General features: G+C 37.3%; 1 protein-coding gene and 1 long non-coding RNA gene across 11 annotated transcripts in view; one reads left to right on the top strand and one right to left on the bottom strand.

The window, feature by feature from the left end:
• LOC142614223 (uncharacterized) overlaps positions 1-8804 on the top strand; it is a 30197-nt gene extending 21393 nt beyond the window's left edge. Inside the window, exons 5-6 of one of the 6 annotated variants that reach the window (XR_012840377.1) lie at positions 1666-1748; positions 8153-8804. This is a non-coding gene — a long non-coding RNA (uncharacterized LOC142614223). Of the gene's footprint in view, positions 1-1661; positions 3890-5388; positions 6178-6202; positions 7518-8152 lie in introns of those variants that run through there. The other 5 variants (XR_012840376.1, XR_012840380.1, XR_012840382.1 and 2 more) reach the window with 5 other exon arrangements.
• Positions 1-27655, bottom strand: part of LOC142614222 (MADS-box transcription factor 23-like) — a 45314-nt gene that overhangs the window by 7893 nt on the left and 9766 nt on the right. For all 5 annotated transcript variants that reach the window (XM_075786786.1, XM_075786788.1, XM_075786785.1 and 2 more), the window contains one exon: positions 9845-9920. In XM_075786786.1, the coding sequence (XP_075642901.1) occupies positions 9845-9920 (76 nt within the window). The remainder of the gene's footprint in view (positions 1-9844; positions 9921-27655) is intronic.

The raw sequence follows: 27655 nt of genomic DNA, 5'->3' as shown, positions 1-27655 counted from the left end.
AGTCTTATCTGATCACTTTCCAATTATCTTGGAATGTGGTGCAATTCATAAGGGATGAAGACCTTTTCGTTTTGAGAATATGTGGCTCTAGGTGGAAGGTTTTGTGGGGAAGGTGAAAGATTGGTGGGATTCGTATCAATTCCAAGGTACACCTAGCTATAGAATGGCCATGAAATTAAAAGTCCTGAAGGCAGACTTGAAGAAGTGGAACAAATTGGAGTTCGGAAATGTGGCTGTAAAAAAAATACAACTGTGGAGTGATTTGAACGCTTTGGGTGCAAAAGAGGAAGTTGTAGTTTTATCAGAAGAGGAGAAGATAGAGAAGGCAAGGCTTCAAACAAAATTTTAAAAAATCAGCCTTTTAAAAAATCCCCCTCTACTTGAAGGAGGGGGATAGCAACACAAAGTTCTTTCATCAGATGGCTAACTCACATAGAAGGAACAATGCAATTACAAATTCAAGGTTGATGGGGTCCTATATTTTGATAAAAAAAAGTGTAGAGAATTGTAATATTCAGTTTTGTAAAAATTTGTTTATGTAACATAGTCTATTGCCCACATCCGGATGTGTTGAATTTTCCTAAAATCTCTGATGACAAGGCTGGCTGGTTGGTGAGGTCTTTTGATGAAGTAGAAGTTTTTGGGGTAGTTAAAGATTTTGAGGAGGATAAAGTTCGTGGCCCAGATGGTTTCCTATGACTTTTTTCCAAAATTGCTGGGATGTTATCAAATCAGATCTCCTGGATATTTTTCAGGTCTTTTTTAAGAGGTCAATTAGATAAAAGTTTAAGTGCAACCTTTGTCTCCTTGATTCCCAAAAAGTCGAATGCAATAGAGGTGAAAGATTTTCGCCCTATTAGTCTGATGGGGGGGGGGGGGGTTTACAAAATTATTGCTTGAGTATTGGCTAATAGGTTGAAAAAGGTGATTGGGGATGTTATTTTGGAGTCTTAGAATGCCTTTGTTAAAGAATAGACAGATTCTAGACTCATGTCTCATTGCAAATGAGTGCTTGGATAGTAGGTTGAGATCAGGAGTTCCGAGGGTGTTGTGCAAGTTGGATGTGGGGAAGGCTTATGCATGTGAACTGGAGTTTCTTAATGTATGTGCTTGAGCGGTTTGGTTTCCTAGAAAAATGGAGAAATGGATTTTTTACTGTATATCCACGGTCAAATTCTCAGTTTTGATTAATGGAGCTCCATGTGGTTTCTTTGAGAATTATAGTGTCTTCAGTGCCTTGACATTGCTGCCTCCCTTTGCCAAAACTAGCAAGTAAAAAAGGAAGAATTGATTAATATGATTGTACTATAATAAAAAGTTATTTGTTCGAATATTGCCATAAAAGTTATTTTTTACTGTATATCCAGGGTCAAATTCTCAGATTTTAGACTCATGTCTCATTGCAAAAGAGTGCTTGGACAATAGGCTGAGATTAGGAAATCTGAGGGTGTTGTGCAAGTTGGATGTGGATAAGGCTTATGATCCTGTGAACTGGGGTTTCCTAATGTATATGCTTGAGTGGTTTGGTTTCCCAGAAAAATGAAGAACATGGATTTTTTATTGAATATCCACGGTCAAATTCTTAGTTTCAATTAATGGAGATCCATGTGGTTTCTTTGAGAATTATAGTGTCTTTATTGTCGTTTTTTGTTGTTATGGAGGCAGTTAGCAAAATGATGGATAAGGCGGTGACGGAAGGTCAATTGTCTGGATTTAGTGTGGGTACCTCCACTGGTGATCACTTACAGGTAATTCATCTTCTCTTTGCAGATGATATGTTGGTTATGTGCGATGCTGATATCGACTAGATGTTTTTGCGTTTGATTTTGTCATTTTTTGAGATTGTATCGGGATTGAAAATTAATTTGGAAAAGTCTGAACTAGTCCCAATGGTAGTGGTTCCAAATTTTGAGATGCTAGTAGATGCGTTGGGTTGTAAGCAGGGCTCGCTTCCTTAAAAAAAAAAAATTAGGCCTTCCATTGGGTGCAAAATGGAAAGATGAGCAATTTGGAATCTCATCATTAAGAAGGTGGAAAGGAGGTTAGCGGGATGGAAAAGATTGTATCTGATCAAAGGGGGGAGACTTACCCTCATAAAAAGTACTTTATCCAATTTACCTACTTATCTCCTGACCTTTTTTCCAATTCCGGTAGATATAGCATACCGTACAAAACAACTTCAACGAAATTTTATTTGGGGTGGTCGGGGAGATGATTCTAAACGTCACTTGGTGAATTAGTCCAAGGTATGCTCTCCTATCCAGTTTGGGGGTCTAGTAATTTGAAATTTGAGATACTTTAATGAAGTGCTATTGGGAAAATGGTTGTGGAGATTTGGGTATGAGAGAGAAGTGTTGTGGAGAAGGGTAACAAGGATTAAATATGGAGTTGAGGAGGGAGATTGGTGCTCTAACTCTGTTCTAGGGGTGAGTTTATGGAACTATTAGTAGCGGTTGGTCTACTTTTTCTCGCTACATTCAGTTTCAGATTGGAGATGGACTAGAGTGAAATTTTGGCATGAGGTCTGGTGTTGGGATAATCCTTTTGAGTACGTGTTTTCTAGATTTATTCAGAATTAGTAATGATGAGGCTTATGTGGTTGATCTCATGTAGTTTCCTAACGGGGTTCTTTTTTGGGACTTAGAATTCTTGCGAGAAATTCATGATAGGGAATCAGATTTTTTGTCTATTTTTTGGGATGTTATATATGGAGTCTCGTTGAGAGGTATTAGTGAGGATAAGATGTGTTGGACACCTGCGAAAAGCAAGGGCTTTGAGGTAAGCAGTTATTGTCAAGCTTTGTTGGGTGTATGTTCTCAATCCTTCCCTTGGGGAAGTATTTGGAAGCAGAAGGTTCTTTCTAGAGTCGCAATTTTTGTTTGGATTGCAGCTTTAGGAACTATTTGACTATTGATAATTTACGTAAGAAGACAATGTTGATTCTAGATTGGTGTTATATGTGCAAAAGTAATGGAGAATCGGTAGACCATCTTTTACTACATTGTCCTATTGTTTATGAGTTGTGGACTATGGTGTTCAACTTGTTTAATATTTATTGGGTGATGCCAAAGACTGTGGTTGAGCTCCTTGCATGTTGACAAGGAAATTTTGGTCATCATCGTGATGGTGTTATTTGGATGGCTGTCCCTCATTGTTTGATGTGGTGCATTCGGCGGGAGAAACAACTGGTGTTATGAAGATTCTAAAAAGACTATAGCTGATTTAAAACTTTTCTTCTTCAAAACTCTATCGGATTGGATGTCTATCATAGGAAGTCATTTTATTTTTTCCGTCTATGATTTGATGGATGCTTGTAGTTTATGTTTTTGATTATTTTGGTCCCTTGCTATATACTTTCTGTATATTTGGGTGACTCATTATTATGTCTTTGAATAAAATTTTCTTTACTTAAAAAAAAAAAAAAAATTGATTCTACATGTCTTTATGTATGCACAACACACACACACGCACAAATTTGTGGCTTTATTTATGTATTAAATTAGGATGCTTGGTTGATTAGACTTTTGGGATCTTGGAAATGTTGACTTGTTTTTATTAATATAGTTGTGGGATGTGGTGCTAGTTTCATAAGCTAGATGATAAATTTGTTTTTAGGTCCTTGGATTGATTGTCATTCTCTATATGGAGGCAATTATATTTAACTTTTGGAGTGGTTGCTTTGTCATTGAATCCCTGGAACGGTAATGAGAAGGAATTGGGAACTAGGGTGTGGGTGAGATTCTGGTCAGCAGCTAAGATGGTTCTCTAGGACTGATTTGAAGGGTGGTTCAATGGCTATTGGTTAAGGGAAAATATGCGTGGTTGTAGGGTTTTGATAGGGTAAGGCGAAGGACTTGATTATTAAATTCTGAATTTGGGGTCGTAAAGAGAGGAGAAAAGAGAAATTTGTGGCTGTTTAGTACCCAGAAACAATACCAGCCAATGCAGAAGAGGAGAGAATGAAGATAGTGAGAGAACACTATAAGCAGACATCCTTCAATAATAAAATACTCAGTACTTCAAATCTGAATTTCTTAAGAGAAGCATAGATATACTGGCACACTAGGACTAGGGCTCCTAATTTAACCAGTAAGCAAAGCACTTAATACAACCCTATAAGACATGCTTAAATATATTAGGAATGCTAGAAACTCTAGATCAAAGAGAATCAGAAAAATAACCCTAGAACAAAGGTATGCTTTGGAATTTTATTAAATCCATTTGTGGCACAATTTTTTTTAAAACGTTCATGGTACTGTAGCAATACTGTTCATGGGACTGTAGGTATGGTTCTGTTCATGACACTGTAAGAGTTACTTTGAAGTATTGTTTGTGTTAGTACAGCTAGAATTTTAAAGGCTATTTTACCATTTAAAAAAAAAATTAAATTAAAGGTGATTTGTATAGTTATGATTAGATTTAACTAGGGGCTATATTTATAGTTAATTAGGCTTTGAGGTTTAATCCTCTTAAGGATAGAGGTTATGATAGCTTCGTGAAATGGCTATTTGCAATCAATAACGGTGCCTTTGGCTTGTTAGTTCCTTAAAGAATTCTAGGGTTTTGCCTATTTCAGCACCCTAAAGAGGTCTCTCTGTAAGGAACCTTGAATTTGAATTTTATTGAAGTAAATCCCTGTGCCATCGCCCATGCATGTAAATATCTTAAGCTACCAAATCCAAAAATCAGTCGAAAGATGGCAAGCTCTCTCTTTGGACTCTCTAGGATATCCATCTATTTTTGATAAATAACAAACTTTATTAAAAATATGATCATCACCCAGCACACAAGAAAAGACATTTTCTATACATTCTTTTTTTTTTATTTTACTCCATTCCATTTTGTTTGTCCACTATTTCATTTTGAAATGTACCAAAATATTGTCCACTTATAAAAGTCAACAGTCACTATTTTCATAGCTTACCTGTACTTCATTTGAAAAATCAATTATCATTTTCTGTTTGTTTTATTCAAATTTGAATTAAAGAGGTGATTTGGAAACTTCTTACTTTTTATCTCAAAAGCAATGCATTAAATAATGTCTCCTTAAAAATATTTTCAAAATGGAAAAACAATTTGGATTTGAGGGAGCATTTTCCTTTTGATATGGTACACAGCATATATTGTGCAGCTATGAAAAGAGTTCAGACCTATATCCTAATAATTCGCTAAACTGCAAAAGATGACTTCCTTAGGTTTGTATGAGCAAGGTGGAGGTTGAGTTCATGGGTTTAAGACCCGCTGGGTGCGTGTGTAATTACTGATTGATAAAAATATCAAATATCTGTGCCTGCTTAGTTATATTTTGTTATTAATATTTATGTAGCTCTTTAATTGTAATTAGATATTAATTGCTGGAAAACTCTAATGACATTATGATTTGTACAGGAATTCCAGTTAAGTATTTGAATTGGAGGTATATTATTGGTGATAGGAAACCAGATATAAATGTTCGTAGGAAATGTTTGCTTCCCCAACGAAATGAAGAAAAGAAAGAAAATGATTGCAGTAGTGCATCATTCTACTGCATGCACACTTCAACTTTGGTAGGAATGTGTTATGATCCTAGTGTCCCACATTGTTTAAGTATAAGCTTAAACATGTGTTTATAAGCTCTTGAGCACCCTCCCCTTGCAAGCCGGTTTTCAAGGGTGAGTTCTACCCATGGGTTTGTAATAGAATGACCTCTGATAGTTTAGAATTTCATGTTCTTGCCAACCATAGTTCCACTTCCTTTTGGACTTCAATAATCCCTGTTATGCACTGCTTAAATGGAAGGAAATTTTTAAAGAAAATGATGATCCTTCCAAGAAAGTTTTGGTACTTCCCTTAGGCTGTCCCTTACCAGTGACTACAGTTTGAGCCTTATTCAGAGCTCCATGCTTCCGCTGAAACAACTCTTTTGCTCCTTTTCTTCATCAAGAAGGAACTCAGTTTCAGAAGCAATTGAAACGGGAAGCAGATTTATACATTTTGGGATTAACTTCCATGCATATGGGAAGTGAATAATTTGACTGTTTGTTTCAGCCGTGTATTCTACTCCCTTAGTTTTTGAACTTGGGAGGTTACCCATATGTCTTGCTACTTCACTTTCATAATTCTCTATTAAAGTTATGCCTGAAATTGTGATATTCTTGCTCTACTGATTTGTCAAGACAAAGGAACCATCTTTTAATGGAATTATTTTGAAATACTGATGCAGCTATCAGGAGCTTCTTCATGTCAAATGCAGTGGTTTTTAGGCTGCGTTTCCTTCTGCAATTGTGAATATTAGCACCCTAGATCATGGCTTCAGCTTATGCAAACGATACTCTGACCTAGGTTACAAAAATTGACTTCTTTTGGGCTGACTACTCTGTCCATTATGTACCTATTATCCTAAATGGTTCTTACATGCTTATCCTTGAAGAAATGTGAAAAATGAAAAGGGAAAAGTAAAGGGGAGAGATAAGTTCCTAACTGATTTCTGTCTGAACTGAGAGCAACTCATTTTGATGTGAGTTCTCCACAACCGTGGTTTCGCCTATCAGTTCATGTAGAAGACCTAGATATCACATTATTTATGATATCCTTGGATATCCTGTGTTACTGTAGTTTATCTTTCTTGAACTAACCTAAAATTTATTTGGGGTTCTAAAGACTTTATTGCTCAAGGAAAAGGTGACATTAGGTCAATAAATTGGAAAGTACACATGACAGGGAAATGTTTATTTGAGACAATCAATCAGTGGTATCCTGTTGAGATCATTTCTCTGGTTGAATAGCAGGAACTTTTGAGGGATGCTAGAGAAAATAAACGGATATGCATAATTACTCATGATATCTTACATGTGCATCTCATCTTTAGGATTCTTGAGCAAAGAGACTTCTGTAGGATTTACAAAGTTTTTACTTTATGGAGTGAAAGCTGTTCGGTACTTTGAATTTGCAGTATATTTCCTTCTTCCTTCCTCATGTACTTTTCCTGTTATGTTTTGGTAGAAAATCTATGTACTTCTGTAAGCAATATGTCTATGTTTCTAGATATTGTCATAGTTAATGAATAGGTGGGCACACCAATCTATATACTTCAGTAAGCAATATATCTACGTTTCTGTCAAGTGAGCAGCAGTGGATGATTTTATTTTAAAAATCATTAGTCAATACTTCTGCTTGGTCGCATGTTTCCTTAAATTTGGAGAATGCATATTGAAACTTTAATAGATTTATGTGACTTGTCTGATGTAGCACCTCTCCTGTTTAGTATGTTATTCCATCAACTATGTATGTTTAATTTAATATGCACATCTATGTTTTATTTCATATTTTTGACTAAGGATGCATTTTCATTGAAGTTCTAAATCATAATGTACAAGGGGCCTAAATGAAGAACTAATCTGACGATGACTGAACTGAGAGTGAAATTCATCAGTTGGTCCATATAAGAAAACCAATAGGGATGACATGATGGGGCCTCACTTTCTTGAAATACTATGAGACGTCTCTTTTCAACTTTGCCATAAGTTTTAGATGAATCGAGATGGAGGCAAGCAATTGTAACAAAGCAGGGGATCTGTATTTCCCCTTCGAACTTGTCTACTATCTTAATTTTGGAAGTGGGGAGTAAGGAACCCAGTTAGGGTTAGGGTTGCTGAGATGATTCAAGTAGCTTATTGGTAAGAAATGCTAGGGTTTGGGAGTTTAGGGTCACCTGGGATTTTGGGTATATACTGTTTTCAAGAGGGTTCTTGATGATGTGGATGTTAGGATAGGTCTTTGGGAAGTTCTAGGATTTTGGTATGTGAGAGTTTGTATGAATGATTGATGATTGCGTAGGATGTGACATTATTTGAGGGAGTCACCACCTCCAAGAAAATCAGAGTGGGCAAAAGAATGAGACTATTTCAAGGGAGTCTCCACCTCCAAGAGAAATAGAAAGAATAGAGAGAATTAACAAGAAACAAATGCAACAATTGGATTCTTCTTCATCATCATTAGTGATGATTACATTGCCCTATTTAATACTACTAATGCCCTATTCTCATTGGTTACACATGTCTTATTCCTATTGGATCATTAATTGGGCATGTGCTTTTAAGAATATACACTTGTTCAATGTGTTATATGTGCGTTAACTGTAACTAATTGTTACCATTTTCTTTAACAATCCAAGCATGTGATTCAATTACAACGGAGCTCATGTCTGGCTAGTCAAGGCTTCCCCACATGCATGACAGTTAGTAGGAGCTTCCCACAAGATTTGGGAACCAATGGACAAGCAAATGCTGATCTGCATTTCAAGGCAGAACTAGACTTCTGATGGGAGCAGTCTGTTTCCTGATGTCAGTCCATTTTTGCTATGGAATTTTTACTAATTTCTGCTTTTCTGGTGTTCGTAACTTGGGTTTAGAGTGTAATGCCTGGAGTTAGATTTGTGGATTAGGTAGCTTCTGAATGTGTCGCCAAAAAGAAGCCACCGTCACTTGTTTAAGAAGTGGCTGAATCTATTGATAGATCAATATCTATGCAACTTTGCTAGTTGAATTCTATTACTAGAAGGTAATGCTGGCGGTCTCCAGTCTGCAATCCATTTTTAAAACTTGTGCAAGGCAGCTAGAGTCTCCTTTACTCCATTGTTTTCTGTATGCCACTCTTGTTCCATGCCCAACTATCATGTTTCTTGTATTATCTACCATAGTGTTTTTATTTATATAGTGTGAATTGTCCTATGGACCTATCTATTTTCCATTTTTTCCAGCATACTTGGTTATACATATCTAAATGCACATGTTTCTTGCTGCCTAGTACAGAAATGAATTATCTGAAAGATTTTTATTTTTATATTATTTTTTCGTCAATGTCAAAGCTTCATGATATTCTATATGAAGTAGTGGTAACTCCGCCTGTGTCTAATGTCATATCTTTGCACAGCTGGTCCCAAGCCCAGATGAAGGAGGAGGGTTATTGTAGGTAGAATGTCAACAAAAGATTATCTCAATTCTCATCATACCTTATGATCGTATTATGGATAAGGCTATGTTTTTCATGCTTATGACATTGTATTGACTAGATGTTTCAGTAGCTACTGGGGTATATTAAGTGCTTGGTCTAAGTCTGTTTGGAGAGCCTGGTAGTAGATGTATATTTGACTTCTAGATGCATCTAGAGTGAATTTGATGATAAGCATTCTTAAGACAACTTGCACATAAGGTTCTTGATGTTGATAACAATGAAAAGAAAGTTAATAAGCTTTACACTAAACGTTTTAGCTAATATTGTGGTGTGTTTGTTTTGGACTTTCTTTTTTCCCCCAAAGCTGAGATAGGGTTCAATTGTAATAAGCTTGACAATGAGTTCTTTTTTCTTTTTCCCCTCTGAAAGATATCATACACAGTTTTTTGTATAACCAATAAATAATGGGTTATAAGTTGATTGCTGCACATTTCTGTAGCTTGTTTTATTCTGTTTTCTTTAAGAAATCCTAAGTTTTTTACATTGTATATTCTTGATTTACTCTCTGTATTTTCAGAACTTATTTATTCAATTAACCTCATTAAGAAGGGGATAAATTTTGTTTATAATGGTTCTACTAATTCCATGTTCTAGATAGCTAATAATGTATTATCCTGAGGCTGATGACAGCATTGTTACTGATTATATCAGCAGTAACACTGATTCCAAACTCTAGATTCTTTTCTACCATATTGATTGCTATGCTTTAGAGTGTCAGCAATGCTGCAAAGTATGGTGACTAGCAATTTGTAAAATATGCCGTATTTAAAGTATACAAATGTATTAGAGCGTAATCTGTATCCCTTGAATTTAAATTCATAGGGAAAAAAATATCTACTGTAAAAATGAATACCTTGACTTCTGAGGTTGGGTTCCCTGGCTGATGTTCCTCTTTTGATTTGTTGTACCTTTCAATTACTGACTTCATGCTGGTAAAGCAGATTCCAGTTGTATCAGACATGGCAGGTTTGTAACATATTTTTACAAAATTGTTGTTGCACATTTTCAAGAATCACACACACACACACACACACACAATCTATCACTTTATCCTGCTCAACAGATGAAATTTAACTCTATATGCTCTGAAGTGTCTGGTTAAATTAGGTTAAATAACATCTTACAAGGAAATTCAGCTGCAAGTAGGGACATATAGTTGAGGCAGAAACCTGAGATGAGTTTTCTTCTATATGCTTCCATCATTTTTTGGACAGTTGAATCTGGATAGGCCTAAGGCTTATAGTTGTTTCTATATTGGCCTAAATTTTAGATGTAATTCATTTTGTAGAAATAAAATATAATCTGAGAACTGCACTGGTTTAATTTTAGTATGGTTCACCATATTTTTAGTAATCTGCCTGCTCTCCCATCTTAAATTAGCTGTCTCATGATTCTATAATTTCCCTATGAATTAAAGAAAACAAATCAAAGTAACTGATTAAAGTGATTCTTAAAAAGAATCTTTGTATCACCCTGTGCATATAGATGCTGTTTAATGCAATTTGTAATGAAAGTTTCAATTCCATGATCAATAAAACGAAATTCAGACAAAATTTTTGCATCAATGAGAAAGTTTCCACTCTGGTGCAATACCAGCACTCTTAAAAATTCTAGCATTGTGTATATGTTGCACCTGCTTTTAGTGTGGGATGGTGGTTATTCTTACAATCATGCGCCAATTAGAGTAAAGCTAGATATCTGTATCACTGTTTTGTTCTCTACAAAAATATGGGGAATAGTGTTGTTAAAAATGTACTTAGAAAGTTTGTAAGCTAATTGTGTAAAGGTTGAGCTTGAGTTAGGTGGGTGGATGCACCGGAGTTTAGAGTGCATGCATGAAAAGTAGCTCAATGTAATCAAGAAAAATTTCATCATTGGTAAACGAAGGAAATGCCTTAAAGCCAGATAGTTTTCTGTCAGAAATCTGCTGCTGATATGTGGCTGGTCTAATTTTATGACACTATCTAAAAGAATTCAAACTTTTGATAATGAAGGATTAGTAAATGCATATCTAGTAGAATAGAGTTTGTCTTGAAAATGCAGCTTATGGACAAGTCAAGATCTGTCCTACAGGAAAATACATAGTTATGATTGTCACACCTTTCCTAATGGAACAGCTTCCCTAGTGTGTTGTTAATCTATTTCCTGTCAAGAGTTTGACCCATTCATATTTGTACATTGTGAGACAGCCAAATTATGGAAAATCCTTGGTGGAGATCCATTTTGGGATGCAAGGATTGGTTATGGGTTGTCTTTGCCAAGTATTGAGTCTACAGATATAGTTCTCCTAGAGATAACTGTTGTGAATAGGGGTGTTCCCAGTGCGGTGCGGTTTTGGGCCATTTTTAGTACCACACTTTGCGGTGTGGTTTAGCCAAAACCATAATCGTACTGCATTTTCTTTTTGTGGTCACATGTGCTGTGTGGTTTGGTTTAGAGTTTAGCCAAAACTATAATCGCACCGCACCACACCTCATATTTGCGGTCACATGTGCAGTGCGGTATATAAGATGCGGTTGGAAACCAATATATATTTCAAATTTTGGGCTCTTCCAGCCCAGCCCAAAATTGATTTTTCCTTTTGTTTTTGGCCAAGTTTTAAACTATTCAGCTAGTTTTTCTTTATTTTGGGTTGGCTTTCCTAATCAACACTTGCTACTTGTTAGGATTATTAAACCTTTTTTTTTTTTGTTGAAAACTAGGGTTATTAAACTATTGATAATATATTTAATATGAAAAAAATAAATATATTAATATATAGAGAGGGTGCGGTTTGTGCGGTTTTCTTATTATAAAACCGCAAACTTCACTGAACCACATGGTGCGGTGTGGTGCATTGTTACATGCAGTGCAGTTATGCCATTTTGCAGGTGGTTTTGGTGCGGTTTTCGTAGTTTGTACGGTTTGGTGAACACTCCTAGTTGTGAAGTTCCATTTGCATGAGTGCTCAGGAACATATATGAGAAATGGAGAAATTTTCTGCCGCCTACATGTCATTGACATTTCTACTGATTGTTGATGCAAATTTAACTCTCTTAAATATTTGTGTGCTTGACCAGGATCAGGTAGGCTTCAGTTTTGTTTTTGTCACTGACCATGTCAGATCTGTTAGCAGGGCTAGATTCGTGTAGCTGATCCAAAAATATCCAGGATGTGGGTAGGATGATTATAGTGGCAATGATGTGGAAGGAACATTTTTGGGATATGCTTCAAATTGTCATGCAGTAACAATGACGACTGCAATAAAGAAGACATTTTATGGCCAAGTATGTCATTTATGCTGGCATTCAGTTAGAGAGCTTGGTAATATTCTTACGCATTATTCCTTATCTATTACTGTAGAAACATCCCGACAATATCTACATTGGTTCCACTGGAGCTTGTATGATTGAAGTGGATTGTTTATAATGATTTGCACCATGAATAGCAATGAAATATCAAGATTTCATTTTGTCAATCACCTGAGGGATGACTTTCACTGGAACAAAGTCACTGTTCTAGTCCAGAGAACGCACATCTGAGAGGCATTTCTTCTAGAGGGAGTCAATACCCTTAGAAGTAAGGATTGTTCTCTACCATAGCCATCCTAGGATTATTCAGTACAATGTGATAGCAAGGGGGTATGAAAACTTTGTTTAATGGAATTAAGTATAATCTAGGTCCTATGGATCTATCATCTGAGCTGATACCCTCAGGTCAGCTGCCTTAAGGATGGGCTTGGTCTGTCATTTTACTCTTGGATTGCTCAACAATCATTCTTGTTTTTTGTCCGTTTGAATTGCAGGATTGGACTTGGGCCGTGCAGATTTGGATTTGAGGGTCTAAATCTAATTGCTTTGTTCAGATAGTTTGATAGGGTTAGTACTTCGATTTAGGCCAAATACACCAGGGATTCTAAAACCCAAAATCCTCAAATTTGACATAACATCCAGCCCTTAAGAATTTTTGAAATCCTTAACCACATTTTAAAATTACCAAAACATCCCCAAAACCTCAAAGATGACCAATATATCCCCAAACGTAAAACATAACTAGAATATCCCCAAAACCTAGGAAATGGCCGAAAGGCCCAAGAACTTTAAGTGACAAATACCCTTAAATCTCTAAGATAATCAAAATACCTTTTAAAACTTCCAAAATGACCCAAAAAGCCTTGAAAGCTCCAAAGTGATTGAAATACCCTGAACCTCTAACATGACCAAAATATTCCTCAATACCTTCAAAAGAGTAAATACTCCCAAATGTCCAAAATGATCATAATACTCTCGAACCTCCAAAATGATTAAAAAAAAAATACCCGATATTCTCCAAAATGAGAAAAAATATCCTCAAAGCCTCGAAAATGTTTGAAAGGCCCCCAAAAGATCCAACATGGAAGCTCCTGTAGAGAAATGCTACTTTTAATAAGATTATTACCCACCCTGGTTCACTAGGAGGCCCGGCTACCTCGAATTAGCCAGAAATCCTGTTTTCAGTCTTATTGTGATCTTAGAGTTTGTAGTTGCCTTGATCATGGGTGGCGTTCGTAGTTTTTTTATTGAATCCAAACTTTTTCAACTGGTTGTAGAGGAAGGGGGACGGTATTTTTCTTTAAGGATTTTTGAGCGGTGTAGGTACTTCATGAAGTCGGTCTTCATGGGTAAGACAGTGGCACAATGGCTGATGAAGAGCTTAGAACAGTTAGTCGTTGGGTCCAGTTCGAAGTATTTTTTTTCGTTCAGGGAAGGTGATTTTGCTTATACCCTTCAACGGAGCTCCAATTCTTTTGGCGTGTTCCTATGATTGATGGAACTTAAAGTTGGCGGGTCTAGGAGGTCCATTATTATTCCAGTAGGCAGAGCTAAGAATGGATGGAGGGTGTTTGGGTTAGAGTTAAGGAAGATGTTGGAACCCGATAACTATGCGAATAGTGGGATTGGGCAGTACAAATTTGTGGCTCAGCACCTTAAGAATAACTCAGGGATTAAATCTTCTACATCCTTTGCCGATGTGGTGCGTGGGCATGAGGTGCAGGTCAGAAGAAAAAATCATTTTGAGAAGCAAAACCCAGTTGTGAAACAGAACCCGGTGAGCTTGGCTGGTCCGATGACTCTAGAAGGTAGAGTCGCAGGTTCTCGGAGCAGTACAGAGGCATTTAATGTGGGTATAACAAAACCGGTAGGAATTCAAAGGAAATCCCAGCTGAATTTCAAATCAAAGGGGTCTGAACATGCTTTTGGAAAAAATCGTGAACTAGGAAAGCCTGTGTGGGCAAGTAACAGCTTGACCATAGAAGTGATTGCAGAAGGAAAAAGGAGGGTGGCGTGGCATAAAGTTGGTCTGAGGAGTTCCTTATGTGTATCAAGAGATCAGAGGGAGCCTTGTGGTTCACGGGCTAATATATGTTCTGTGGTGGACTTAGACAAAGATGGGTTCCAAGTGGGCCTCCATTCTGAGCCTAATGGCCTAAGTAGGCTGGAAGTGAGTGTTAGCCCACCAAGGAGAAACCTGAGTCTCTTAAGTCTGAAAGATCAAGTTTTGGCTTAGTCCAAAGCAACGTACGAAGCTTCGAAGGTTCAGGATGCCATCGGGGTTGACTTCGCCCCTGCCGAGGAGTCACTGGAGCTATCGGAGAAGGTCGCCTCAGTGCGACAACCTGCTCCGACGATGGCGACGAGCACGGCGACCCAAACCGAAACCAGTTGTGGGCCGGCGACCGTCTCGGTGGCGGACGGTGGCTCCTTTTCCGATGGGTCTCTCGCCGGGGCTTCACCGGCGGAACTGGATAGGGCCGATATTGGCCTTCTTCACACCATGAGGCCTAATTTGGTGTCTGTTTCTTCTTCGGAGCATTTGGGTTGTCCTGCGGAGACTATGGCAGTGGCTATGAGTCTCTTTTCTGGTGGGCCTAGTGCTGTTGAGTCTCTGCTCACTTTGGGTAATGCTGAAACAGAGGGTGAAAGGTCTGTTAAAGGTCTCGAGCTATCTACCTCTGTCCTAAGTCCTCCGAGAGCTGGGATTGAGGCTAATCAATCGGTATTGGCTTTGTCTGAGGTCGAAACAGCCTATGCAGTTGAGGCCCTGGGTGAAGCGGAGAGTTCTTCCCCCTTGATGTCTATTAATCCCCTGGGGGTGGTTGTGACTGCTGAATTGAATAAAAATACTGAGGTGAGGAGGTTGGATAACACTTTGGCGGTGTCTAATTGGGTGAAACAGAGACTCCCTAGTTTCAGTAAGTTGATGGGGCTTCCTTTGGGTCGACATGAGAAGAGGTGCATTATGCTTCTACAAAGACTTGAGACGGAGATTGAGGCAACCAAGCTGGTGCACAGGAAAGATGTAGCTCACCGTAAAGTTGCCTCCAAGAATAAAGGGAAGAGGGAGTTGAGGAATTTGATTTCCTTGGTTAATTATGATGAACGATAGTTTTATTTTCCTTGATTGCTTGTCTGAGGCTGCAGTAGGGAGTTTTTTAGTTTTAATGAAGCTAAGAATGGTGTCATGGAATGTGCGAGGTTTGAACGACTCGCGGAAGCGTTTGGTAGTTAGAAATTTATTACGGGATTGGAATTGTGATGTTGTTTGCCTTCAAGAGACTAAACTCGCAGGCATGGATTGTCAGTTGATCTGCAGTTTGTGGAGCTACCCCTATGTAGATTGGGTGGCTTTGGATGCGGATCAGTCAGCTGGTGGGATTTTGATGATGTGGGATAGGAGGGTTTTAGAAAAGTTGGAGGTTCTAGCGGGTCAATTTTCCGTTTCAATCCGGTGGCAGGGCTTGGGGGACGGTTTTATTTGGGCTTGTTCTGGGGTTTATGGTCCGAATGATAATAACTTGAAGGGGCATATGTGGGATGAACTGATTGGTATTCAGCAACTTTGGGAGGTCCCATGGTGTTAAATAGGGGATTTCAACATTGTTAGGTTCCCAAGTGAACGGTTGGGGGGTTCTCGTCTCACCCCGGCAATGGAGAACTTTTCTGAGTTCATCGAGGAGCTTAGCTTGATAGATTTGCCTTTGGAAGGAGGGAGTTTTACTTGGTCGAGTGGTTCGGATCAGCCCTCGATGTCTAGGTTAGATAGGGCTCTGGTTTCCCTCGATTGGGAGGATCACTACCCGGATGTGACCCAACGGATTTTATCTCGGCCTATTTCAGATCACTTCCCCATTTTAGTGGAGGCAGGATGGATTGTAAGGGGGAAAAGTCCTTTTAGGTTCGAAAACATGTGGCTAAAGTCGGATGGGTTCAAAGAGAGGGTTCATTCTTGGTGGAATCGATACTCCGTCTCAGGTACCCCCAGCTTTGTTCTTGCCAAGAAGCTGAAGGCATTGAAGGTATATATTATTCAGTGGAACCAGAGTGAGTTTGGAAATGTAGAGCGTCGGAAAAAAGAATTGTTGGAGGCTTTGAGATTATTGGACGTTAGGGAAGGGGAGCATGGTTTTCTAGAAGTGGAGTTAGGTGAGAGGGCTGGGTTGAGATCCCAAATTCAGAATCTTCTCTCTTTGGAAGAGATTTCGTGGAGACAGAAATCGATGATGCTTTGTATTAAGGAAGGAGATAACAATACCAAATTTTTCCACAAGATGGCCAATTCTCGGAGAAGGTATAACCATATTAGTATGTTGGAAGTGAATGGGGTTACCTATGAAGACGAATCCGAGATGGCCGTCCAAGTTGTACAGTTTTATAAAAATTTGTACAAGGAGATAGAGGAGTGGAGGCCTTTTGTGGAAGGATTGGAGTTTGTTCAGATAGAGGGGTTGGAGAGGGACTGGCTTGAACGGAGGTTTGAAAAGGAGGAGGTCCTTCGAGTTGTCAAAGAGATGGAAGGAGATAAAGCTCCAGGTCCTGATGGTTTCTCTCTGGCTTTTTATCACCAGTGTTGGGGAACTGTGGAAAGAGATGTCCTAGCTGTGTTTGAAGAGTTTTATCAACACAGTAAGTTTGAAAAATCTCTAAATGCAACGTTCCTAGCCTTAATCCCTAAGAAGAATGGTGCTTCCAATATTCGAGATTTTAGACCTATTAGTTTGGTGGGGAGTGTCTACAAGATTTTGGCCAAGGTGCTGGCAAATCGCATGAAAGAGGTTTTGGATCAGTTGATATCTGAGTCTCAGAACAGTTTTGTGGGTGGTAGACAGATTCTTGATTCAGTTCTCATTGCTAATGAGTGTGTAGATAGTAGGGTGAAAAGTAAGATTCCGGGGGTTATCTACAAATTAGATATTGAGAAGGCGCATGATCATGTGAATTGGGAGACTCTTCTTGATTTGTTGAGGAGAATGGGATTTGGGGTGAGGTGGTGTAGGTGGATCCGCACTTGAATATCTACAGCCCAATTCTCGGTGTTGTTTAATGGGACCCCGGCTGATTTTTTTGGGAGTTCGAGGGGGTTGAGACAAGGGGACCCGTTGTCGCCCATGTTGTTTTTGGTTTTGATGGAGGTTCTCAGTAAGATGCTGCAAAGAGCTGAAGGAGCTGGTTTAATTCGAGGTTTTAGGGCTCACGGTAGACGAGGGGGAGGGGTTTGTGTATCACATCTATTGTTTGCGGATGACACGATTCTGTTTTGCGATGCTGATGAGGAGCAGATTCTTTATATTCGGATGCTTCTTCTTTGTTTTCAGGCAGTGACAGGTCTTAAGGTTAATGTGCTGAAAAGTGAGATGGTTCCTATTGGGGAGGTTCCTAATATCCATGTCTTAGTAGAGCTTTTGGGATGCCGGATTGGATCTTTGCCTATGACCTATCTTGGTATGCCTTTGGGGGCGTCCTTCAAGTCCCCTACTGTTTGGAATCCTATCTTGGAGAATTTTGAGCGTAAGTTGGCCGGTTGGAAGAAGTTGTATCTGTCAAAAGGTGGAAGACTAACGTTGCTTAAAAGCACTTTGTCTAGTCTTCCCACTTATTATCTGTCTCTTTTTACCATCCCTACGCATGTGGCCAATAAAATTGAGAGGTTGCAAAGGGATTTCTTGTGGGGGGACTCCAAGCTTCATTTGGTGGGATGGGACAAGGTGTGTGCACCTTTGAAAAATGGTGGGTTAGGGGTAAGGAAATTAACTACCTTTAATAAAACTTTACTAGGGAAGTGGTTATAGAGGTTTGGGATTGAGGAGACAAGGCTTTGGAGAAGGGTCATAGCCCTTAAGTTTGGGGAAGATTGGGGGGGATGGAAGTCCAAGCTAGGTAGAGGGGCGCATGGGTGTGGCTTGTGGAGAAGTATTCGCATGGGATGGGAGGATTTCAGCAAGAATACTTACTTTGAGGTAGGGGTGGGGGATAGAGTGAAGCTTTGGACTGACCATTGGTGTGGGGAGTCTCCTCTTCAGTTGTCTTTTCCGAGCGTGTATGAGATTGCATCCAATAAAGAGGCATCGGTGGCCTCTTCTCTTGAACGGTTGGGGATTGAGGAGCGGAGGAGCTAGAATGTTCGTTTTATTCGGAGTCCTAATGATTGGGAGATGCGTGAAGTGGATGATTTTCTTCAAACATTGGGCTCCAATCTTCCTCACACCGAAAATGTAGATCGTATGCGATGGAAGTTGACAAAGAACGGGGTCTTTGATATTCGTTCGTTTACAATAAGTTGAGAAGCTCCGCGCCTATTATCTTCCCTTGGAAAGGGGTTTGGAAGGTTAAGACTCCTCGGCGTGTCTCTTTCTTTGTGTGGACTGCTGTTTGGGATAGGATCCTTACAGGGGATAATTTGAGGGGAAGAGGGTTGGATTTTGTCGATTGGTGTATCATGTGCCGCAGTAATGGGGAGACGGCGGATCATTTGTTATTACATTGTGGAAAGGCTTCTAGACTGTGGAGTTTGGTTCTTAGATCCTTTGGGTTTTCCTGGGTCTTGCCTAGATCGATTGCAGATACTCTATTCAGTTGGTGGAATTGGCTTGGAAAGCATTCGTCTAGCATTTGGAATTTAGCTCCTTTATGCTTGATGTGGTGTCTCTGGAGGGAACGCAATAGGAGGACGTTTGAGGACATGGAAAGCTCAGACGACCAGCTTTTGGCCTCTCTTAGTGGCACTTTGTTTGATTGGTCTAGGGTTTGGGGACTCACCTCTAGTGATTCTCTCCCTATGTTTCTTAGTTCTCTTCTATGTTCTTAGTTTATTCTCCTCTTTTTTCTTTTTTCTCTTTCTCTTCCCTGTGTACTTATCTCTCTGCCTTATGTCTTTTGCATAAGGTAGTGTTTTTTGAATGCACATATTTTTACCTATCAAAAAAAAAGATCCAACATGACCAAATTACCACTAAACCTATAAAATAACCAAAATACTAACTCAAAACCTTCAACAACTAAAATACCCCCAAAAACTTATTAAATGATAGAATATCTGCCTAAACCTCCAAAATGACTAAATACCCACTAAATCTCCAAAATGATTGAAATACCCTCGAAATCTCTAAAATGACCGCCTTTCCTTGGGAGTGTATATGGCGTATTAAGGTGCCTAAACGGGTGTCTTCTTTCTTATAGACAACAGCTAATGATGGGATACTCACCATTGACAACCTTATTAAGAAATGTCAGTTTTTGATTAATAGGTGTTGCTTATGTTGCTGCGATGGGGAATCAGTGAATCACCTACTTCTTCATTGTAAGTTCTCTCATGCCTTATGGTGTGAAGTTTTTGCAATGTTTGGGATCCAATGGGTAATGCCAAGGTCAGTGAACTCTTTTTTCTATATTTGGAGAAACTGGTTTGGAAAGCATCGTTCAACCATTTGGAATATGGTCCCGGTATGTGTAATGTGGTTAGTCTGGCGGGAACGTAATGCCCGCATTTTTGAAGATAAGGCGAGAACTTTGGAACATCTAAAAAGTCTACTTTTTCGTACTTTGTTTCTTTGGGCTCAAGTTTGGGGGTATACAAACTGTACTGCTCTATCTGATTTTTTAGTTTCTATTTCCTTTATTTCTTGATTTTCTTGTATTTGGTTCATTGTTCAAAGTGTTCACCATCGTGAACATGATGTTCAGTTCTTTTCAATAAAAGTCTTATTACTTATAAAAAAAAATCTCTAAAATGACCAAAAAATCTCTAAACCTCTAAAATGGCCAAAATACCCCTTGAAAGCTCCAAAATGATCCAAATACCCTTGAAAGCTCCAAAATGAATGAAATACCTCCTAATATCTTAAACAAATTACATTTCCAAAATGACCTAAATGCTCTTCCTAAACCTCCAAAATAACCTTTAAAATGACATAAAGATGCTTAAATCTCCAATAAGAGTGTAATTGTTATCATGTTTCTCAAAACTAAAAAATGAGGAAGAACTTAGATTAAATGATCACCAATGAACTAAATCAAACGAAAAGGAGAGGACTAGATGAGGTCTTAAATACATCATATAGACCTTGAAGAAGGAAAACCAAACCAACCAAAATATCTTAAACTCTCTATAAAAATAAATACGCCTTTGGAATAAAGAAGTTGCACTTATCACAAGTAGACAATTGATATTTTTATGGAACCTTGAATCTTTTCAAATTCAAGAACTCTGTTGAGAATGAGAATTAGAACAATTGATTAAAACTTTATGAAAAAATAGTTATAAGTACACAACAATCAAAATTGCAAATAAATCAAATTTATCAAAGTGGCTGAATTGCCATTCAATTGTCCAAAAGTATAAAAATTAAGGAAATACTGTAGAAATAACATGATCCAACATGATGAGTACATTATAAGTGACATGCTTGGGTAAATCTGTGTTTCTTGTGTAATTTTTTGTTATATTTTTCTTAAAACTTTATTGCATTCACAACGATGGAATTAGATTAGTGGACTCTTTGTTTAGACTTGGGGTTATTTTCAGTGTCACTTTTGGGCTTTTTAATTTTTAATTTTTTTTTGTTTATTGAACACTTTTGGGTTCTTTGGTTAAACAGCTTATTATTCCAATAATGTTCAATTCTATTTGAGTTACAATTATTGGTTTAATTGGGTTTTTTGAGATGGCAGCAAGGCTAAAGAAATTTGACGAGATGAATGTTTTCAGATATAGTGTTGTACCCATAGTATACTCCATAGTTGGGCTACCTTTTTCCATTAATAAAGTTATGTTATTTATTAAAAATAAATAAAAATTGTTTCATTTATAGTGCATGTCAAGATACGTGCTTTGTTAAGAATTATAGATTTTATAGCAATCTTTTTCTTGACTAATCCATTTGGTTGCCCTATTTTTCATGCTGTTTTTGTGATTGTCTTATTGAAAGCACTAAAGGGTAGTGTACACCTCACCAATGAAATTGTAATGAATAATGATGAGGAAAAAGGCCTCTTTGGAACATACCTAGTGCGACTCACTTGTCTCTTAACATATTGGGTGCTAAGAAAAGTTGTAAAGGAAATGTCAAGTGCAGGATTGTGACTTTGGTTGGAAAGTTGGTTTATGATTGGAATCTCTCATTCTCATAATCCATTTGTACCTAAAGTACTGGCTACACTCTTCGGCTGAAAGAAGGAATACCTTTATCAAATCATTTTGATGAATTTGATAGAATTATTTTTGCTCTAAAAATTATTTATTGTAAAGTCAGTGATGAGGGTTATGTATTAATTTTCTTGTGCTTGTTACCTCCTTTGAGCACTTTATTGATACTATGCTGTACTATCTCTATTGACTTTGTAAAAGATGTTAGGAGTTGAGAAGAAGAAATCTGAAGATTGGGGTAAGAATCATGTTCAAGTGTACAAGAGATCTGTTAGTAACAAGGCAACTACAAATCAAAATATAGATTTAGTAAGAATATGTGCTTCATCTTTAGAAAAGAAAGGCTCTAGAAGACTGAATGTAAGAGCACTAGCAGTGGGGGTGTAAACACCCCCTAGTTGCTATTTTGCATCCAATTGCTCAAAAACTGCCCAACATCCGAGTATGGGAATCTCAAAATTTTTGCTACCTGTGAACAGTAGGTTTGTATATATAGAACCTACTGTTCACTTGGTTGTAAAAATAATAATATTATTTTAATAGAAAATATCTACACTCTCTCCTCATTCACTCTACACGGTGTACAGACTACACTCCAATTCTCACTCATTCTCTTTAGTCACTCTTCTCCCTCTCTCTCCCTAACTGCAGAAGCTCCACTGCTCCCCGCTTCAATCACTCTCTTTCCCTCTTCCTTTTTTTTCCTCTTCAATCACTCCAATCACTATATTGCTCTATCCCCAAATTGAAGATTCAAGGGTTGTGGGTTTCGTTTGGAAATTGTGGGTTTCTCGGTGGAGCGCGCTTCCTCTCGTTTCTAGGTTTGTAGTTTCTCAATGATTGGATCGGTGATGGAACAAGTTGGTGTTTTTTTTCCTCTTCAATTTTCGATTGTTGGTTGGTTTAATTTTGGGTTTCTCGGTGGAGCGTGCATTTGGTTGTTTTTGGGTTTGTGGTTTTGGTGATGACTGTTGTTGGTGTTTGTTTGAACCGGTAATGGTTGTTGTTGTTGGTGATGGTTTCGGTTGGGTTTGTTTGAATCGGTTGCTGTTGGTGTTTGTTTGAATCGGTGGCTGTTTGAGATGGTATAAATAAAGAAAGATTAAAAATGAATATTTAAATGAGATGGTATAAATATAGAAACTGGGATGTTGGGTGTATTGTAAAGTGAGTTGGTATAATAGATAAAGTAATTTTTGAGGTTGTAAAATAGAACTTTTTTACAAACCCGGCTGCTAATGCTCTAAGATACTCAACATGAAAAAAAAAAAAAAAAGTTGATATTAGTGATACAACTAGTATTATAGGGGATAGTTATGATAAAGAGGAAATTTTCCTATTATCTTTTGGATACTCTAGCGAAACGTGGATTAGTGTATGTTGGTCCAGTGTAAGAGCATTTACATCAAGCTAGGCGTGGTTTTAGTCAAATTTGGTCTAAAAAACTATTTTAACCAATTCAATGTTAAATACTCTTATATCAAACTCAATACTCAACATCTAAAAAGCTCAATTTAATTTATTTATTACTCTCTCTCTCTCTGAAATGAAAAAAAAAAAAAAAAAAAAATCTAATCCCCACTCTCTCTTCCTCCGTTGAAAGAGTCCTCCATAGCTATCACTGTACAACTCGATCATTGGACCACCATCGATAGCACGTCCTCCATAGCTACCTTTGTAGTCCTCTCAAATCTCCAAACCACTATCAATAGTCATACTCCACTTGATCTAATCCGATCTATGGCTAATGATGGGATGATGATGGTGAACGAGAGAAATGTACCATGGAGGGAGAGAGGAAAGATGTGAGGAGTTGGAAATTTTTTTTTTCTTTTAGCTGTTCATTGTTAAATCTTTTTCGCTAGTTTGTTGATACATGATACGGGGTGTTTTATGCTTAATTATGTAAATCGTTTTGCTAAATCTGGCATCTAGCGACTAGATGCGAATGATCTTAAATGGGTTATTGATTTAGCTTGCTCCTAACTCCCAAAAATTCTATATTTGCCACTTGTTGATTACATAATGGAGGGAAAATATGACTTACATTAAAAATTTGTGTGAATGTGAACAATTTTAATTAAGTGACATGATGGTATTATTACTCATATTTGCCACATGTCAGATTTAAGGGTAAATATTGTGTCTTTGGGTACCTTTTATTTGGATGTGTGAAAAAAAAAAAAAAGTTTCTTAGTGATGGTATCCTCCTACATATAGGATCTACGTGTGTCAAATTGGTAAAAAATTAGACAACGCTCAAAATGGTGTTCTTTTTTCAAAGTTACAAAGATATATTTGAACTTTCCTTAATGGAAAAGGTTGAACAACTTAGAAGGAAAATTTACAACCAATCCCTTCATGGAGTCTTTAACATTGTGGTAAAATAACAACCATTATTGATAGGTTCTCTTATATATCTATAAAGAAACAAGATAAGATCCTCTTTCATTGAATCTTCCAATTTCCTCCAATTGCTATTTAGATGCAAAACGTTTGACAATTAAAAATCAAACAAATGTTAGCTAGCTCTTTGTTTTCTCCCTAAGTTGTAACCTTGAGAGAGAGAGAGAGAGAGAGAGAGAGAGAGAGAGAGCCTTGTGCTATCTTTGTAATCTCTTTATTTTCTTAGTGAAATTTTCTCTTCAATGCCACTTGTGAATGCAAGCTTAAGTTTGAACCATGTAATTGTTTATGTTTTCTATTTTATTTTGTTCTATTTTTCTTTTTCTATTTCTATTTTGCATTAACCGCCCATAATTATAGGAAGAATAACGTCAATTTGTGGCGTGTAAAGATGCATGCTTTGTTAGTAGAATAAGGATTATTAAGAACATTGAAAGGTAAGGAAGCCTTGCCAGCAATGTTATTTGATGCCTCTTGAGGAAAAATAGCGATATAATCGTTGGTAAAAATCTAATGAAATGGCTAAGTGCTATCTTCTAGCATCTATTTCAAATGTTTTACAGCATCAAATACAGGATATAGAACTAGCTTCGGACATAATGTTAAGTCTGAAGGAGATGTTTGGTGAGCAATGCCGTTTTGCAAGACAAGAAATTATGAGGCAGATTTATAATATCAAAATGGCCGAAGGTACTTCAGTGAGAGAGTATTGTCTTGGGATGATCTCTAATCTGAATACATTAGAAGTTTTAGGTGCGATATTGATGAAGAATCCCAAATGGATATGATACTCTAGTCACTACCAGAATCATTAAAGGAATTCAGACTTAACTATAATATGAACAAAAAGATTTATTTGTTGTTTGAATTGATGAATGAGTTGGTAGTGGCGAAAGACATCCTTGGTACTTCTAGTGTTGATGCTAATATGGTTAAAGCTTCTACTTCTCAACCTAAGTCGAAAGCCAAGGGTAAAAAGAAGATGAAGAAGAAGAAGAAGAAGGACTTCACCAAGAAAAATGGTAAACAAGTTGCCTTAAGAGTTGCCAACAAAGAAAAGAAAACTAAAGGAAAGTGTTTCCATTGTGGTGAAAAATGACATTGGAAGAGGAATTGTCCAATATTTAAGGCTGCCAAGAATAAAGGTATGAAAAGTACATTCCTTCTTGAAACATGTTTAGTACAGAATCCCACAGATTCCTAGTGTGTGGATTCAGGTTGTACTAATCATATCTGTAAATCTTTGCAGAGGTTTCAGGAGACCAGAAATCTGAATAAAGGGGAAATGTTTTTTACCTTGGCTAATGGGAGTAGGATTTCAGTTGTAGCTATTGGAGTGTTTAATTTATTTTTTGAATCTAGAGTTTTAATATTAGAAGACTATTTGTATGTACCTAATGTTCGTAGGAATTTAATTTCTGCAACTTATTTAGGTAAACATGGATATTACGTTATCCTAAAAGATAATATTGTAATAAAGAAGGATAAAATGTTTATCTGTTATGGCAATATTGTAGATGGTCTTTATATTTTAACTATTGATAATCATGAATTATACAATTCTAAATTAGATAATAACTCTCATGTAAAATCATTAAAGAGAAAGTTTCCTTCTACAAGTGATGCATATCTTTGGCACTTGCGTTTGGGTCATATTAATTCAAACAGAATTTAAAGACTGATCAAAGATGGACTCTTACAGCCCATAGACTTTGATGGTTTTCCACTTAGTGAATCTTGTTTGGAGGGTAAAATGACCAAACGACCTTTTAATGCAATAGGTAGAAGAACCTAAGAGTTACTAGAATTAGTACATTCAGATGTATGTGGTCCTATGTCAATCCAAGCAAGAGGTGGCTATGAGTATTTCATTACCTTCACTGATGATTACTAATGAAACAGAAGTTCGAAACTTTTGAAAAGTTCAAAGAGTTTAGGGCTGAAGTTGAGAATCAATTAGGTAAATGCATAAAGGCCATTCGATCTGATTGAGGTGGCGAATACCTTCTTGGGGATTTCAAGGATTACTTGACTGAAAATGGGATTATATCCCAGTTGACTGCACTTGGAACTCCACAACAAATTGGTGTAGCAGAAAGAAGGAATAGAACTCTTTTAGATATGGTTAGATCTATGTTGAGTTATTCGACTCTACCAATTTCCTTTTGCGTATATGCCTTAAGTACTGCAATGTGTCTTCTGAATTTAGTACCTTTAAAGTCTGTTCCTAAAACACCTGTAGAGTTGTGGACTGGGCGTAAGCCTAGTATGAGACATTTGCATATTTGGGGTTGTTTAGTACATGTGTTGAAAGGAACGTCTGACAAATTACAGTCTAAAACAAAAGTGGTATTCTTTGTAGGGTATCCAAAAGGAACTGTTGGAGGTTTATTCTATAGTCATAAGGATAATAAAGTGTTTATTAGTACAAATACCAAATTCTTGAAAAATGACTATATGAATGATTATACTCCTAGAAGTAGAGTTGTTTTGGCTGAAATGAATGAACCTGTAATTGAACAATTAATGGATAAAACTAAGGATGATGTGAGTGTATTAGATACATCACAAGACATTACTCATGAGATGACTAGTACACAGATACCTCGTCGTAGTAGGAGAATTGTTCGGCCTCCTATAAGATTTATAGGTTTGGGAGAAACTTATGAAGCTATCCCAGAGGAGGCTGAATCAGATCCCTACACTTATGAAGAGGCAATGAATGATATAGATGCACATCATTGGGTCCAAGCTATGAAATCTGAATTGGATTCTATGTATTCCAATTAAGTATGAGATCTTGTAAAAGCGCCTAACGACATTAAACTTGTTGGTTGCAAATGGGTTTACAAGAGGAAGAGAGGGATAGATGGAAATGTTGAAACCTTTAAAGCAAGACTAGTGGCGAAAGGGTATTCACAAAAAGAAGGTATTGACTATGATGAAACTTTTTCGCCAGTAGCTATGTTTAAATCTATCAGAATTTTCTTATCAATTACTGCTCATTATAATTATGAGATTTGGTAAATGGATGTCAAAACTACATTTCTTAATGGTAATCTTGAAGAAGAAATCTATATGATGCAACCGGAAGGTTTCATAGCAAAGAACCAAGAGTATATGATATGCAAGTTGAAAAGATCCATTTATAGACTTAAGCAAGCATCTAGGTCATGAAACATCAGATTTGATTAAGCAATCAGATCATTTGGTTTTGAACAAAATCTTGATGAATTATGTGTGTACAAAAGACATCGAGACAAAATAGTAATGTTCCTAATGCTTTATGTTGATGATATTCTACTCATTGGAAATAATGTAAAGGTAATGTCATCGGTAAAGGTTTGGTTGTCAAGCCAATTTGAAATGAAAGACTTGGGTGAAGCTAACTTTATTCTAGGGATCAAGTTTTGACGAGATCGCAAGAATAAAATGTTAGGTTTATCACAAACTGAGTATATAGATAAGGTTCTAGAACGGTTTAGTATGCAAAACTCCAAGAAATGATTACTTCCTTTTAGACATGGAGTTTCTCTGTCTAATGACTAAAGGCCTAAGACTCTTGAGGTAGAAAATATAATGAGACAAGTGCCTTATGCTTTTGCAGTTGGAAGTCTCACGTATGCCATGCTATGTACTAGACCAAATATCTATTATTCAATTGGCATGGTAAGCCGATATCAGTCAAATTCAGGACTTAAACATTGGCAAACTGTAAAGCATATTCTCAAGTATCTACGAAGAACGAGAGATTATATGCTTGTTTACCATAGTGAGGATTTGATTCCCATTAGTTATACAAATTCAGATTTTCAGTCAG

This window comes from Castanea sativa, chromosome 10 (assembly GCF_040712315.1).
Source record: "Castanea sativa cultivar Marrone di Chiusa Pesio chromosome 10, ASM4071231v1".
NCBI classification, from domain to species: domain Eukaryota; kingdom Viridiplantae; phylum Streptophyta; class Magnoliopsida; order Fagales; family Fagaceae; genus Castanea; species Castanea sativa.
Note: the sequence above shows the minus strand (reverse complement) of the source record. Positions and strands in the feature narration are given on the sequence as shown.